This window comes from Stegodyphus dumicola, chromosome 9 (genome assembly GCF_044657685.1).
Source record: "Stegodyphus dumicola isolate Sdum_Otavi_A_Nest chromosome 9, ASM4465768v1".
NCBI lineage: Eukaryota > Metazoa > Arthropoda > Arachnida > Araneae > Eresidae > Stegodyphus > Stegodyphus dumicola.
Genome location: NC_140776.1, coordinates 39878963 through 39897202, shown reverse-complemented (window position 1 = coordinate 39897202; position 18240 = coordinate 39878963). Strand labels below are relative to the sequence as shown.

The following is an 18240-nucleotide window of genomic DNA, read 5'->3' as shown; positions in this document are numbered from 1 at the left end:
GTTATTGCTAAAGTCCTAGCTAGTAACCTTTATCGCCTTACCAAAATGTCACCAAACTACCTGTTACCATATTCTAAAGATTAGCCAAGATTTTATTACTTTGGAAACCTTCAATGCACGGTACCCATTTAACAAGCTAACGTAAAAAAAAAAAAAAAAAAAAAAACTCTGATTTAAATCTTAAAAATCTTTTTTCTTTCTTTAGAAGTCAAACATTGCTTAAAACAACAAAACCTGAGCTTTTAAAACTCTCTTAATTCTCAATAATGCTCCAGCACATGGCTTCACCATCACAACATTGCATCCAAATATAGACGTTTTATTCCTGCCACTGAACAGCACTTTCTTCATCTAATTAATGGATCAAGGAATCACAAAAACATTCAAAGTCTACTTACAGGCAAGCTTACATCTCTGCAAATAAAGGAAAGCATGACACACTAATGGCATTTTGGAAGCAATTCAACATAAGATACTGCTAGAAATAATTACAACTCACTTGAGAACAAGTGAATGCATCAACGAGTGCTTGATGGCATCAGTTCTGATCCAAAATTATCAACAATTTTAATGGATTTTCACTGACTGAAAATGAAGCCAAGAAAATCATACAAATTGCAAAAGCAATAGGCAGCAAAGATTTTTTTATATGGAAGATGGAGATACCAAAGAATTAGTCAATAATAATGACTATGAAATGACAAATGAAGTATATGATCTTATAACACCAGCAGACAATAAAAGCAGCATTAGTGCAGACTGTAAAGGGCCTTTAACATACAAGAAGTTAAATAAAATTGTTAAAAGAGGCACAGTAATTCTCTGATTTTGTAAGAGAGATTAACCCAAATGAAGAAGAGGAGGATACTTTCTGACAGGTACTGAAAAACTTTGCATTTCTTACCATGAAACATTTAATGAGTTTCATCAGACATCCTCCCAAGCAAAAATGATCAGCTGTTTAAAATAATAATTTTATCATGTACCTACTTAATTCAGTAGTAATAGAAATCCTTTCAATTAACATTTGTTCCATTTTCCCCATTTAATGATGATAATACTTAGATTTGTATAAATTACAAATATTTTTTTTTAAATCTGAAATATATCTAACCTGTTTTTTCCAAAGAAAGTTTACTTTGCATTTTTGCAGTATGTGTAATGTGTAAATGATGTAATCCCTGCATTTGGCAAGGGTTTACTGTGCCCGTATTACTAACATAAAAGCATCTTGCGAGTTCGCAAAATAACATCTTAAGACATAACCGTATATATAATTTCAGATATTAAACTACATTATAAAGACACAAAAATCAATTATAATATTATCTAGTATCTATGAGTTAAGTTTAAAATGTATTTTTAAACAATGAAATTAATGTATCAAATACTAAATTTTTCAAATACAGAAATAATTATATAAATGATGATAATAGACATATAATGCAGTTATAAAAATTACACAACAGCATGCAACATACCTGGTGATATTCGGTTGAAAATAAAACTTTCATTAAACTGTGGTTTACTGCCAGTTCTAATTTTTGTTTTAAACTTCTGCCTTTTATGAGGAAGAAGAAGTAATCTCACCTACAATTATTAAATTCTAAATGTAATATAAAATTCTAAAACAACTTTTTTAACAGAATATTTTTAAAATTTAAATGTACTAAGATATATAAAAGAAACTATTTAAATTTTTGCAAATAAATTTTCCTTGAATATTCAAATTAGCAATGCCTATCATAAATAGTCAAATATATCTTTCATTTAATTCGTCTTGCAATTTTAACAATACTTGCTTTCAATGACACAATTTTTAGATCCACTCTGCATTTGAAAACTTAATTTTTTTACAATTATTGATTATAAATCAGAGACATTGCGTTGCTACTACTACATTTTTCACGTATGAATGCATCCATTCACTAAAAAGTATGCATTCCAAGTCCTCTGCGATATTTTGAACTTAATGTATGTAAAAGTTTTGTATGATTTAGTTAAAATTAAATATATGTACCCTATGTTATATATTTTGGCTAGATGACTAGTTACCATTTGGCTAGAGGGTGCTACCTGTGCTCAAGTAGTCAGTGGCAAGCAAGAAGCTACGAGTATATAATACAGAAGGCTGAGATAGCCTAATAATATGCCTTCAATTATTTGTTAATGTTAATAAATGTTTATTGTTGTTATTTGATGGAACATTTTTGCATCATTAGCCACACTGAATCATCAGATGCAATACTGGGTATATCCACACCAAGAATTGGCATATCGAAAGTAACTGGCTGTTATTGGATACTTAATTCTGAGAAGAATAAAGTTTGGGTAATTTATAAATTTCTATATTCCAGACTGCGGACGCAAGGTCTCTCTGAACTTCCAAATACTCAGTATGGATAATTTTTCAAAAATAGCTCGATGAAAAGATAATTAATGTTCATAATACTTTTACTAAACTTGTTACAAGAGCTCAAAAGCTCGATGAAGCTGCCACAGGCTTTAATTCATTATCAGAGTTACTGGAACTTTTATATATAAAAGAACAGATTTTGAGAAAGATATACTCATAAATGATCCAGGAAAAATTTGAAGTGAATTAAAAAGTTCTGAAGAATGTAATTACAAAATACTGTCTGCTACATTAAACTAAAGAGCAAAATTAATATTCAGTGGACTCCTTCAGTTATCAATACATCTAGTATTTTGAAAAACACCATTACAGCTTTAATATTACCAAAGTTAGAAATTTTGCAATTTCTAGCAATTTTATGGAATTCCTAAATTGTTTTGATAGTGCAATCAGTTCCAATAATTCTCTCCTAAAAATTGAAAAACTCTAATATTTACAACCCTTCTTTCTGGCTCTGTGCATAATTTTGTCCTTGGTTTCAAATTAAATGAGAAAAACTATGATTCAGGTCTTGAAATCTTAAAACAAAGATATGGTAGAACTGATTATATTACAAATTCCTAGATGACAAAATTATTTAACTTAGAGCCCAAGAAAAGTTCTTATATGTTAAAGGTTTACATAAATTATACAATTAAACAGAAGAAATTTATGTTCATTAAATGTTACAGAGAGCTCGTTTGGGCATTTATCAAATTCAATATTAATGAAGCGGTTACTACATGATTCAGTTTTAAGATTTTAACAAAAATCGAAACAGAGAAGTGAACTGTGAGGTTTGAAAAATTATCACTTTTTAAGAAATGAAGTGGAATCAAAGGAAATTACCAAAACTATGGCGAGTCATCTCCAAAAAAGTTATAAAATGAAAAGATCTTTTCTCAAAATTATTAAACTTATCATTAAAAACTATTTAAAGCCCAAAAATATACCAACCACTCCTGCATTAAACACACAAATAAAAAATGCTTATTTATCCTATGATGGTGATCATGATTCCATAAATTTCAGACTCACAGGTAGAACAAACAATAAATAAGCTTAAAATTACTAATTGTAGGTATTGGTGTTGTTTTATAAAAGTATCCTGTGTTCCGGGACTTCAAAGCAAAGTTGCTTCATCACCAGCCAGTCTGTAGAGAAAATAAACCTGTTAATCTAACAATGAAAAGTTTTGAAAGTCAAAAAGTGAGACTGTTTCACATTCCAAATCTAATTTTAAAAAATTGGATAATTTTTCTGTGTCTCATAGTAACATTTGTACCAAAAATAAAGCCTTTTTACAAACATGTACAGTTTTAGTGCATTGAAATAAGAAATTGGTTAGAACTAGTCTCATTTAAAATAAAGCTTTAAGGATTTAAGATAAAGCTTCATGTCATCTCAACTGATAAAAGAATTAAACTTAAAGCCATTCTATTCATATTTTTGCTCCCAGACAGAAAACAGCATGTGAGAAGGAATATGAAACTGTTTCATTGACACGGGGCAAAAAGGATCAAAGTTCGCAACTGTAAATATTAGAAGCACTTATAATGGAATACAGTCAAAAGTCGTTAATCCGGACTCGTCGGGACTTCGGCGATTCCGGATTATAGATCATCATTTTAAATCTGATAAGATGGCATGCAGAAATCATAAAATTAAAAATATGAAACCGTAATTTATGAAATAAAGAACAATTATGATCTAAAGGGTATCAAAATTTACAAAAAGAAAAAGCTTAATATTTATTTGTTTACTTTATTAAACATTTCTTTTAATGTAAGTTGTTTCGTTTCAGGTGATAATACTTTCTCTTTAATTCTATTAAACAGACATAATTTCTTGTTTAGTTACAAAGTTCCGCAGTTCAAGTCCTATAATTGCTGTGTCGAGAATACCGACTAATTTGTCAATCAAAATTTTTTTGTTTTCAATAACCTCTGTCACTTTCTTGACTATCGGAAGTGAATTATAATGATGAGGAACTTGTTTTAAATCATATCAAAGACGGAGTACATCGAGATGAAATACTACATTTAGTAAAGAATTATAAGCCAAATAAAATAAAAACATCTGCCTTGAAGATAAGGATAGTGCTGACAGATCAACTTCCAATTCATTGCACGCCGCGGCATTCCCCTTCCCCCGCCGAGCAGCGTGAAATTGATAAACAGATTTTGGATTTCGAAACATACTTTCGCTTTAGATCCTTTACATATTAGCAAATATATATCGGAAATTCTATTTGATATAATCGGAAGTTCAAGCTTACTTTTATAAAATTGCTCTAACAGTCTGCAAAAAATAATAAGCCGGATCCAATTCGAAGATTAAGAAACAACGCAATCTGCAACATTAACTGAATTAGATAATTTTAGCTTAGCTTATACCGACCGTTATACATTAAATGCGCATGCGTAAACGTTTTATGCGCACACGCACATGCATATTCGCAGCCGTAAAGGTCTTACGCGCATATGTAAACACCTATGCGCATACGTCAAAGTTTGTAGCTTTGAGGTCCGGATTATGGGTGTCCGAATTAACGACTTTTGATTGTATATATCTAATTAGCCTTTGAAAATTCCAGATGTGTCTGTTCACAGTGCATTGAAAGAAAAAGGATTAAATTTGGCTGACTCATATTTTGGCAATTGTCAAACCAAAATTCTAAAAAGATGCAATGTTTTGGGACATTCTTTATGACAAATATGCAATTAATTTTTGTTTTAGCCGATTTCTGTCAGTAGTGAAAGGAAGTAATATATTGGCTGATAATTATGCAACTGTATGTTTAATTATGGCTTCTTCTTCTATCTTGTACGATTTGCAAATTTTTTGAAGAGGTATAAGAATTTCAATTTTAAAAAAATTTTTTTTTGAAAAGGAAAATCAGCTAATTTAAAAATATGAAAATTCTCTGCAATTCAATGGGTATGCTTGTTGACTGATGTGGAAAGAAAACATGGAACCCAGAGTGGGTTTAATTATGAGGTTTTGAAAAGCTGTTTTGATTCTTTAAGCCACAAACTAAATAAAAAGCAGAGAATTTATGACAATATAAACAAATTATATAAGATCAATTAAAATGTCAGTTTGTAGAGAAATGTGTTAATGAGGATAAAAGTTCGGGATATATATGGCCCGCAGAGTGGTAATTAGGGACGACAAGGAAGCAACTTGAGTTAGAATTGTTTTTGACTGTAGCAGCAAGGTAAATGAAAATAATAAATCTTTAAAAGAGGCCCTAGAATCATCAGTTGATCTTGATGTGCATTTATTGGACATAATTCTTAAATTTCAGAAAACCCAAGTTGCAAGATTTAGAGAAATGTTTCATTCTGATAGAAATTGGGGAGGAAAATAGAAAATATCTTAAATTTTTATATCTGGAAGGAATGGGTGATTCAATCCAAATTCTTCATTTAAATCCTCTCTCATTTGGTTTAATGACTTTACCATTTTCTCCAGCTCATATTTTGAAATTTCATGTTAAGAAATTTAAAGAGTATCACCTAAAATGTTAAATTCTTTTTGCCATGTTGATTATCTATGTTACTGAGCCAATACAACTCAGAATCCATATCATTTTGCCTTTATTGCAAAAGATATACAGATAACACCACAATTTCAGTTGAGGAAATTAATAACTAATAGTCCAAAACTGCATGAACTTTATAGTCCAAAACTGCATGAAGTGAAAACAGATATGAGGAAAACACTGGTTTCGAGCAAGGGACATGTTTCTTGAAACTGAAGTGGAATCTGATCAAAAATAAAATAAAATTAGATTTTAGAGATGTTACATATCCCATTTATGCTAGAATCACCAAGGAACGTGTATTGAGAGTTATTTCAAAGATATTTGATCCATGCGGAATGCTTAGTACCTTTGTAATCATAGTTCCTACAAGAGGTATACTTGGTGTTCTGAACTTTGTGAACTTGAATCAGTATCTATTGAAAGAAAAGTTTTTAAACGTGCAAAAATAAATGAAGTTTCTCTTCACATGTTTGATGATACCAATCCAAAGACATATAAAGAATGCTATGCTCCTAAGGTATGTAAGTTGTAATGACCAAATTAAAGTGAACTTTATCATGTCAAAAAGCAATATTGCTCTGTTAAAAACCATTAATTCTTGCAAGATTACACTTTATGCAGCACTCCTCACTGCACAGTTACAAAATTATTTACAAGGACTTTTTCCTGATTTCACTTTCAGTTCTTTGTGTTGGTCAGGACTTGCCTGCTTGTCTTGGCCTAAGCAGGAAATACTACATATTCTTGATGGCATTTGTGACAAAGACTTTAGTGACGGAGAGAGAGTGTGTGCCAGTTTATTCCACGATAACTAATTCAGGTGGCAGGAACTTACTTCTGCCATTACTGGATATTAATTGCTTCAGTGTATTAAGTAGACTATTGCTCATTACAGCATGGTTTAAAAGATTTGCACACAATTCAAAACCCGATTCTTCAGAATTAAATGGACCTATATGTGCTTCAGAACTCAAAGAAGTTTAATTACTTTGAACTCAAGAAAGCTTTGTTTGGATTAAAGCTACTCAATTCAAACATTAACTTCAGAGAGACGTTGTACTGAGACAAGGGTTCATGAGCACTTAATTTAAATCCTGAACATGGTTACAATAATTTACTTTGTTTGAAGGGATATTTACAACATACCTTCAAACGTAAACACAGTTTACTTTGCTTCAAGTAATCAGTAGATAGAAGCATGTTTGGCTTCTTCCATCTAATGACAAATTTTTTTAGCTACTCAACTCATGATCCATCCTCATACTAAAATAGGTCATTCTGATGTTGAAGCAATTTTAATGCACTTACAGGAACAATCCTGGATTGTCAACAGTTATCAAATCGTTAAAAAAGTACTAAATAACATTGTGGTTTATAGGCACTTTGAAGTGAAACCTGGAACACTGGTGATTGCTCCATTACCACTTGACAAAACTGAAGAACATCTACTATTTGATATCTGTGATGTAGATTTTGACAAACCATATTTTTGCATGTCATTTTAGTACAAAAAGTTATTTATTCAATCTCAGTTTTACAGTGATGAGAACAATTCACTCAGTTCTCAACATGAGTATTGATTCTTTTTCGTTATGTTTCAGACAATTCATTTCTCATCATGGATTATGTTCTGCATTGCATTCTGATAATACTATAACTTTGAAAATGGCTAACTATGAACTGAAAAAATAGTGAAGACAGATTAATAAGCCTGAAGATAAAAATATGCCTGTTTCCAAAGCTATAATTAGGAATTTTACAGTTGGAAAAAGTCCACAAATGTTTCTGGGAAAGACAGATATAAATAAGTAAAACTTGCTTAAAGAAAATTGTAGGACAATTCTCTCTTTCGCTGAAAGAATTGGAAATTGTTTTCTTAGAGATTAAGTTATGGTTAATTCCAGGCCTATCACGTATTTGTAAAACGAACCCTCTCCACTCACCCCATCTCATTTTATCATAGATAAAAGCTCGATGTCTCTACTTGTAACAAAACATAAAACTGAAGATTTGAATGTAAATAAAAATCCTTTTGTGAAAAACTATAAATATCATCAAACTCTTTTGAATCACTTTTGAAAGAGTTGGAGAAAGGAGTATTTACTTAATCTGAAATCAGCCTATATTTCTTTATAACCAAGCAGAATAGTTTCACTTAAAGTGAATGATTCTGTTTTGATTAATGATGAGCATTCTCCCAGAAATATGTGGATGATGAGAAAGATTTTAGAACTGCACTTAGGGTGAGATACAAAAATTCGTTCTCTTCTTATAAAATCTCCTAAAGGAAACATAAAAATGTTTAATACAGTTTGCTTATAATTTAAAATTATTCCTTAATCATGTGGGTTTAATTTTAAATGTAAAACCGTTAATTTTCTTGTTATCTATTAATATTTTTATCTTTTCATTATATTATTTATTATTATACAGTCCAAAGTCGTTAATTCGGACGCCCATAATCCGGAATGATCTATAATCCAGACCTCAAAGCTACAAACTTTCTGCGCGTGCGTCGCGTTGACGCATGCGCGTAAGAAATTTACGGCTGCGAATTTGCGTGTGCGCGTGCGCAAAATACGTTTACGAATGCGCGTTTAATGTATAACGGACGGTATAAGCTAAGCTAAGCTAAAATTATCTAATTATCTATTTCAGTTAATGTTGCAGATTGCGTTGTTCCTTAATCTTCGAATTGGATCCGGCTTATTATTTTTTGCACTGTTAGAGCAATTTTATAAAAGTAAGCTTGAACTTTCGATTATGTCAAATAGAATTTCCGATTTATATTTACTAATATGTAACGGATCTACAAAGAGAAAGTATGTTTCGGAGTCCATTAAACAAAAAGTGGAATTGCTGCAAAAAATGTATAAAGGCATATCCTTTGTTTATCTAAACTTAAACGTTTGTTTATCTAATCTTTAACGCGACTGTGGCGCGCAATGAATTGGAAGTTGATCTGTCAACACTATCCTTATCTTCAGGGCAGATGTTTTTATTTTATTTGGCTTATAATTGTTTACTAAATGTAGTATTTCATTTCGATGTACTCCGTCTTTGATATGATTTCAATCAAATGCCTCGTCATTATAATTCGCTTCCGATAGCGAAGAAACTAACAGAGGTTATTGAAAACGAAAAAATTTCGATTGACAAATTAGTCCGTATTCTCGACACAGCAATTATAGGACTTGAACAGCGGAACTGAACAAGAAATTATGTCTGTTTATAGAATTAAAGAGAATGTATTATCACATAAAAAACGAAGCAACTTAAACAACTTGCATTGAAAGAAATGTTTAATAAAGTGAACAAATATTAAGCTTTTTTTTTTTTTTTTTTTTTTTTTGTAAATTTTGATACACTTTAGATCATAATTGTTCTTTATTTCGTAAATTACGGTTTCATATTTTTAATTTTATAATTTCTGCATGCCATTCTACCAGATTTAAACTGATGATCTATAACCCGGAATCGCCGAAGTCCCGACGAGTCCGGATTAACGACTTTTGACTGTATTATCTATTAATTGCAGTTTTACATTTTTAAAGCTTGATATTTGAGGAATTTATTTAGAAATTTAAAAGTGTAATTTGTATTTGTTTATCATGTGATTGTGAAGCATTTTCGTGCTTAGAATTTTGATGTAATATTCTGTTTCATTTTTATATAAATTTAAATGGCTCCTGAATGCAAACGTTGTTGAAAAATCAATGGTAAGTGAAACTCATATAAGTTTAGGTGGTGCGTTATATATCTTTTGTACCACTCAGATAAAGGGTGCCAGTGATAGGAAAAGCCAAGACAACCTAATAATATGCCCCCAGTTAATTATTGTTACAGCTGTTATTAATAAATTTTGTTATGTTACTTGGAGAAACATTCTTGCACCAATACCTAAACTGAATCAACAGTTGCATTGCCCAAATGTAATTAATATTTTGTATAAATTTGTGCTTTTATAATGATTTTCAATTATGCGTATTGCATTAAAATGTTAAAGAAAAGTCTAAGGAAACCTTAATGTTAATGAACTGTAATGTTTACATTCGGCAACAAACCAAAAACAGAGACATTTATTATTTGTTTAAAAAAATAAAAAAAAATAATTAGAAATTTTTATAACCCTATAATACATTCCCTGAATCAATATTTTTAGAAGCCACTAGGAAAGATTTCAAACATATGTAAAATCTCTCAAAGTACCGGTAAATTTATTTAACAGCAACAATATGAGATTCTCTGAATTTAACAATAATTCACAAAAACCTCACATGTTAGGAAAAGATACTACTGCAACAAACAAAATAATTAACTTGTTCTTTTATATACTTCTACATAGATAATATTTCTACGAATATAATACTTCTAATAATTTAAATCTATGTAAACTATGCACATTAAGTTATTATTTCAGTGCATATAATGATATACATCTTTCTTCAAGGTTAATATTACAATGCAATCAATAAAATTTTAATTGACAGATGGTTATTACTATATAATTAATTTGCATTGTAATATTAATATACATTAATGAAAATCAACAAAATGATAATGGATTTTGCATAAGCTTAATTTTTGCTACTGTAAAAGTTTAATTTTCAAACATTTAATATGCTCTAGGGAAAGATGAAAAAATTACAGGATATAATTTTTGATTACAGGATATAATAAAAATATGACAAAATGCAAATAAAAAATGAAAAACTTATTATCTTGTATGGGTAACAAAACAAAAAAAAAATTATGAATTACCTTAAATCTAGATATAAAGCAAATTTTCACATAATAAATGCAACACTTATTAACTAAAAAGTGAAGGGAAAAAGAAAGACAATTTGCATAACTGTTATACAGGCTTCAACAAAAATTATGCGTGAAAGGCTGAAAATTATAAAGGAGCAGATTATGTAATTTAAGAATAAGAAAAAACATGATTTTATAAAACCAAATGCAATATTGAGAGTAATGATAAAATTGTATATCCTGGCTGATGCATTAAATATAACAATAGATGTTTTTAAATAGATAAAAGATATTTTTAGTGAAACATCATATTACCTGAACATGATTAGATCCACCACGATCTCTGTCAGGTAGATCTTGGGCTTGAAGAACATGTACAGTCATTTTCCTCAAAGGAGCATCATAAGCAAAACCCACTTCTAATGAACCACAACGTACGGCCGAACTAGTATCATGATCTTCAACGTTGCAGTGAAGTTCATTTACATCATAAATCTGATCCTAAATTTGCAGTTAAATGGAACTGTTAATGCATCAAAAACATTAATAATGGGCATATCAAAATATGTTGTTATAAACAATACTTGTACTTGTATGTACTGCTGTTTTTAAAAATCAGAACATCAAGAGAAAATATAATTACAAATTTAACTTTTTTAGGATATGTGAAAGAGGCAATATAATATAAATGATTAACACGTCAAACAAGTTGCATTACGTATATCAATATAAGCTTTGGGTCAAATTTTATCTTGTGCTGCTTGTATTACATGCTCTGGCATAGAATTAAACCAATTTTAATAATGTATGGTGAAACAGCTATCTAAGTTACTATTAATCACAAAAATTCATCAAGATTTGCTGAAGGACTGTCATAATACTGCAACACATTTCATTCCATCATATCTCATACATTTTTAATAGAAAACAGATCAGGCAATTTGGGTAGACAAGAAAGTGGGACATCACTAATTGTGAAGAAGGCTCATGTTGTTGCTACAGCATAAGTATATATTTTTCAAGTTGGCACTGTCCTGCTCGCCCTTGGGAGACAATGCAAATATCAAATGTTATTGATGTATCAAGCATCTGTAATAATGGCTTTAATTCTGATGACAGGTAATCTGCTGTTAAATCCTATAGTTGCTGTTAATTTAACCCCATATAAGAAGGTTCTTAATTAATGCAGTAAGATCAATAAAACTATAAGTGTCTCGGTATTTCTCACCCTGGCAGTGACAGATACATACACAACCCTAATGTGCACAGAAACAAAGCTACGATTCATTACAGAAGACAATAACATATCGCTCCGTCTGCTACACATACACTGCATATAAGTCTACTATAGTGGTATAGTTATTTTTTTATTGTTCAATACACCAGAGCAGTCTAGGAGTATTTCATTGAGGTATGAAAGATAATAAGAGAAATGGTTGATACATTGGTAATCCTGAGCATAATAAAGAGTGATGCTGTGACAAATGATTAGTTAATGTGCTATGTTCATCACTGTTGCATGGAAGTTCATCACTGTTGCATTCATCACTGTTCATCACTGTTGCATGACACAGAATGGTCAGACAGATACCTTGAAGAGATGACAATCTTCATTAAATGGGGTTTCAGCCTTCTCTTCTTATCACACACCATTCTTTGAACTTCTCTTCCACACATTTTAAATTACAGAACCATGCTACCTACTCACAGAAATAGTAGTAAGTTATTTCATGCCAATAATCCTTTCTCTGCCTACATTGTTAATGTGATTATACAGTTTGTGACATACAGGTATCTTCGCTCACTGCCAGATAAAGACTAAAATTTCTATCCTCCTATAACAAGCTCATAAAAGAATCTAGGCCTTTTTTTTTTACAAATGATATTTTTTTGCTCTGTTTTGCATAGCTCTGAATTTTTAAACCAGTCATGTTGAAATGATAATCATTTTAATATAGTTCACATATCCTGAAAAAATAAAAGCTGTAAGTGTATTCCTTTCTAGGTGTCCTGTCTTTTCAGAAACAGCAGTGTGTTACAGTTTTTCAAGTGGTACACATGCAATTTTGAATCTTCAATTAACATCCTCATACGTAAAGATAAATTTCCTAAGAAAAAGGAAATTTCTTTAAATGATGTTTTCAAAACTTAAAAATTTAACATGAAAAAATCTGGCTATTTTTTTCATCCTAGTTATGTAATTTGGGCATAGTTGTTTCTTTAATTCAAACTTTCACATATTGTGAACATATTGCTCTTTCACATATTGCTCTTCGTGAAGCATGTTTAATACACATAAAATGGGTTTTCTAAATATTTTCTAATATCTTTTATCATTAATTCTGAGACTGTCAAAAGTGAAATTTCAATGATGACAAAAGTCATTTTTCCTACACGATCCAAAGAAATGAAGATTCCAAAGAAAGTGTGATATAACTTTGTCGGTCATGTATTAATAATATGGGGATAGTTCAGAAAGTAACCATCATTGTAGTGTGAAAATAGTATCAGTCAAAGCACCACCTTTATTACATCAGGAATTCGATGATTCAGCAGACTTCGAATTGCACTAGTGTTTAGTACTGAGCACCATACTGCCATATATTTACTGGCTTTAAGGTCACAAAAGTGGTGCTGGCATAAAAAATCTTGGCAAATGCAAGATATGCAGATTTATAAGATTTCTTTGGGTAAAACAAATCTGTCAGTAGCAGACATTTATCATGAACTGTGAGTTGTATACACAACTAAAACCTTAACAAGTGAAGGTCTTGTGCATTAGTGGATCAAAATTTTCAAAGTAGAAGAAAAAGCATTCGTGATGAACCTAGAAATGGTAGGCCTTTTGTAGTGAATGAATATCAAAATTTTCTGAAAATTTTCCAAACATTCCTCAGACTATTTTGTATGACAAAGTCATTCAAAAATTAGCTACCAGAAGTTCTGTGCTCGGAAGGTCTTGAAAATTCTCATGGGACATTCACAAAACCAGTCAAATGAGCTCTGCTTTTCTCTCCTGGTACAATACAGAAGGGAAGGAGTTTTTTAACTCAATGACTGATGATGAAACTTGCATGCATGAGTGAATATTGAGACAAAACAGCAGTCAACGGCATGAGGTCACATCAGTCCTCTAAAAAGCTCATCAGACTTTATCAATGAGGAAGATTATGGCCACATATTTTTGGGATGTCAGGGAATCTTGCTTGTTGAATTCATGGAACCTGATATGAAAATCACTTCTGAAGTTACTGTAACACTTCGAAAAAATTGACAAAAGCCATCAAGAACAAACACTGCTGACATCTTGAGTTGTGTTCTTATATGACAACACTCACTCTCACACTGCTTGGAAAACACAAGAATTTTCACATCAGTTTAAATGAGATGTTTTTAATCATTTCCCATACTATCCAGATCTGGCTCCTTCCAATTTTTATCAATTCATTCATTTGAAGAATTGGTTAGGAAGCCAACATTTCACTGATAATGAGGCTCTTCAAAATGCTGTGATAGGTTGCTTGAAATCCCATCAGCAAAGTTTTATGCAGAAGGGATTTTTAAGTTGAAGAAACAGTAAAACAAGTGCTTGAATTTACATGGCCAACTGTGTTGAAAAATAGAGTACAACTGTACTTTTCAGTTGAAATTAAAAAATTTGTTTTTTTAGTTACAGTCAAATGAAGGTTACTTTCTGAATTACCCTTGTAATTTCATTATTATTAGATGTCAAAAATATTTTCACAAAGCCTTTATTTGTTTTACAGAACAGAAGTCATAAAACAAAAGCAGTTCCAAATAATTTTTCTACTAAAAAACTATAATAAATAACAGATTTTCCTTTCTACATGTGGAAATCAAATACTCTTTTTTTAAAAATATATATATATATATATAGAGAAAGTATTCAGTTCCATACCTGAATACATTTTTTTTTAAATTATCATATACTTTCTAATATTTTACAGCTTTAAATTAAATTTCATCTGCAGTGTATTTTGAAAGTTTTACTTACTGTCTTTGTTAAGTTAGAATATAGCGCCACCTATTGGATAGGGAGAGAAACTCTCACTTGGCCATCTGGATTCGGCTAAGCAACATGCCAGAGCATGTATTAGATCTGAATAGTTAATAACTGTAAATAAATTAGTTAGTTCTTTTGCTATACAGTCCACTTATTAGTTTAGAATCATAGTACATGGTCAGCAGAGCCGGAGAAGTGAACAAAATGCTGGCATTAGATAGAAACAAAACTTCGTTAAAAGCGAAACTAACTAGGTTAGAAAATGTAGTGAAGGAATATGATGATAGTTCAAATAAGAATGAAATTCAAATAAAGTATAGATCGCTACAAAGCATTCAAATGGATATTAGAAACTTGAGGATTAGATATTTCGAAAGCGTTGATGAAAAAGATGTCACAGACATCGATGAAGAAATCGCCGAAATGGAAGAAAGAACTGAAGTTCTGGAGGTAAGAATTATGGAAATTCTATCATCTATAGCACATTCTGAAAATGAAAATGATTGTAGTAAATTTGATCCTAAAGTACAAATACGTTTGCCAGAATTACCAATTCCTAAGTTTTCTGGTAAATATACCGAATGGAATAATTTTAAGCTTCAATTCGAAAACATCATAGCGAATAACACGCAATTAACAGAAGTTCAGAAACTCTACTATTTAAAGGCTGCATTAACTGATGAAGCAAAAAATCTTGAAACTGTTGATGATACTTTTAATTCTCTATTTAAAGCTCTTCAAGATAGGTATGAAAATAAAAGAATATTAATTGAGACGCATATAAAGTCAATAATGGATTTACGTACTTTAACATTCGAATCGTCTAAAGGAATAAGATATGTAATAGATAATGTTACTAAAAACGTTAGGGCTTTGAATGTTTTAAAATATGAGAAAAATAATTTATCGGATATTCTGTTATTAAATATCGTACTTCAGAAACTAGATTTCGAAACGCGCAAACAATTTGAACTAAGCATTAATGCCACGGAAGTTCCTACGTTTGATGAATTAATTTCGTTTTTAGAGAAAAGATGTCAGTTATTGGATAACATTAACCGTAGTATTAATAAAATGAAATATCCGTTAGAAAAAAGTTCGAAATCAAAGGCTCTGATGGTTAAAACCGATAGTGTTTCGATTTGTGTTACATGCAAAAATAATAATCATCCACTGCATAAATGTGATTCATTTTTGAAATTAAATCCAAATCAAAGATATGAAATAGTTAAAACCCATAAATTGTGTCTAAACTGTCTCAGTAACGAGCATTTAATCGCAAAATGCAATTCTAAGTTCAGATGTTCGGAATGCCATAAAAAACACCATTCATTAATACATCGCCTTCCCAGAAATGGCGCCATTCAACATAAATTAGACAAAACAAAAACGGAAGCAACTAGTGACGAAATTATAAACAAGAACACAGATGTCTCTAATAAAAATCAATCAAGTTGTCTTTTGACACGCAGAAAAAACGTGTTATTGGCGACTGCAATAATATATATTTGCAATTCCGAAGGAAAAAGAATCCCAGTTCTCGCAATACTTGATAACGGCAGCATGAGTTGTTTCCTGTGTGAAGGAGTTGCTAATTTGTTAAATTTAAAGAAAGAAAGAATTTTTGCATCTGTATCCGGAATTAATGAGAACGTTATAAATATTAATTATCAACTAGATGTACAGATTTCGAATAAGGATTTAACATATGTAAGATCAGTTAATTGTTTAGTTATTTCTAAAATAACCAATGTAACTCCATCAAGGTGTTTAGATGTGCAGTCATTAAATATTCCCATTGATATTGAATTAGCGGATCCGCAATTTGGAACACCTAACAAAATAGATATGTTACTAGGGGCCGAATTGTTCTTTGAGATTTTAAAACAAGGAAAATTTCAATTAGAAAATCAACCATTGATATTTCAAGAAACAGTTTTTGGATATATCGCGTCTGGTGCATGCAAGAGTGACTCAGAAGTAAATTATTGTGGTTTAGTTCTAAATAGTGAAGAAAGAGTTGAAGAAATTTTGCAAAGATTTTGGGAAGTTGAATCCATTGAAAATATCGAGGATGCTTTGAGTGAAGAAGAAAAATACTGTGAAGAACATTTCAAGCGTACTCACTATAGAAAAAATGATGGAAGATACGTAGTTCAGTTACCCATAAGGGAAGGTATAGAATTAGGAGAATCGAAAACGCTGGCTGAGAAAAGATTGCATCAAGTGTGGAATCGACTAGAAAGTGATTCGAATATGAAAACATTATATAAGAATTTTATTAAAGAATATAAGGATCTAAATCACATGGAAGAAGTTCAAGAAATTGAAACATCGACTTGCAATTATCTTAGTCATCATGGAGTTTTTCGGCCAGAGAAAGCCTCTACCAAGCTTCGCGTTGTGTTTAATGCATCCGCGGCTACTAGCAATAGAAAATCACTGAACTCAATATTAATGAAAGGGCGAATACCGCAAGAAGATTTATTTTCTATTATTATTAGATTTCGAAAGTACAACTATGCATTAGGAGCTGATGTTCAGAAGATGCACAGACAAATACTTATTGAACCATCTCAACGAAATCTGCAGTTGATCTTGTGGAAAGAATCAGTTGGTAGTACTGTGAAGACTTATCGTCTTTATAAATTGTGCTTTACATTAAAATGGAATTGTTTAAAGAATAAGTTCGATTGTAGCATAGTGAATGTTTATGTTCTTAAACTGTTACATTATTTTATATTATATTCATGATGAAAGATTATCTATTAGCTTTCATATTGTATTGTAGAATTAGTTGTTCTTGATTGGTTAAAATGTATGTTTGTTTGTAATTTACATGTTGAAATTTGTAATTTCAACGGGCGGCGGCATGTTAAGTTAGAATATAGCGCCACCTATTGGATAGGGAGAGAAACTCTCACTTGGCCATCTGGATTCGGCTAAGCAACATGCCAGAGCATGTATTAGATCTGAATAGTTAATAACTGTAAATAAATTAGTTAGTTCTTTTGCTATACAGTCCACTTATTAGTTTAGAACCAAAGTCCAGTCTTAAATATTTTAAATATCCAATCCAATTTCAAAACTTTACATTATGTGCAATATCATTCAAAACATGTTTTCAGAATGTGCTGCAAAACTATAGATAACAATAATAACATAGAAAGAAAACCAATTCAAAAAGTTGCATATTTGCACATGTCAAGTCAAAATTTCTTTATCCAAAATATTTTGTAACCATATACTGACAGTGTTTGTGTGTATAATATGCATACCATACATACACACAACATTAGAAAAACAAGGGAGAAAGGTGTTGCAGAAAGTGGGCTATGATTTGAGAAAAACTTCTGAATGTTAGAAGAAATACCTTACTGAAATTTTGACTCATACAGACTTCTTTTTTCCAACTTAAAAGCTCTTCACACCTGGCATAATTTTTCTAATTCTAGTATTTACTGTTTGTCTGAATCAATATTATCTAGGATCTTTAAATCAGCTCACGATTAATCTTTC

The 18240-nt window shown here is 30.8% G+C and overlaps 1 protein-coding gene across 2 annotated transcripts in view; it reads right to left on the bottom strand.

The window, feature by feature from the left end:
- Syt14 (Synaptotagmin 14) overlaps positions 1-18240 on the bottom strand; it is an 88536-nt gene that overhangs the window by 28065 nt on the left and 42231 nt on the right. For both annotated transcript variants that reach the window (XM_035353401.2, XM_035353402.2), the window contains exons 5-6: positions 11013-11198; positions 1482-1590 (exon numbers count right to left, since the gene is read on the bottom strand). In XM_035353401.2, the coding sequence (XP_035209292.2) occupies positions 1482-1590; positions 11013-11198 (295 nt within the window). The remainder of the gene's footprint in view (positions 1-1481; positions 1591-11012; positions 11199-18240) is intronic.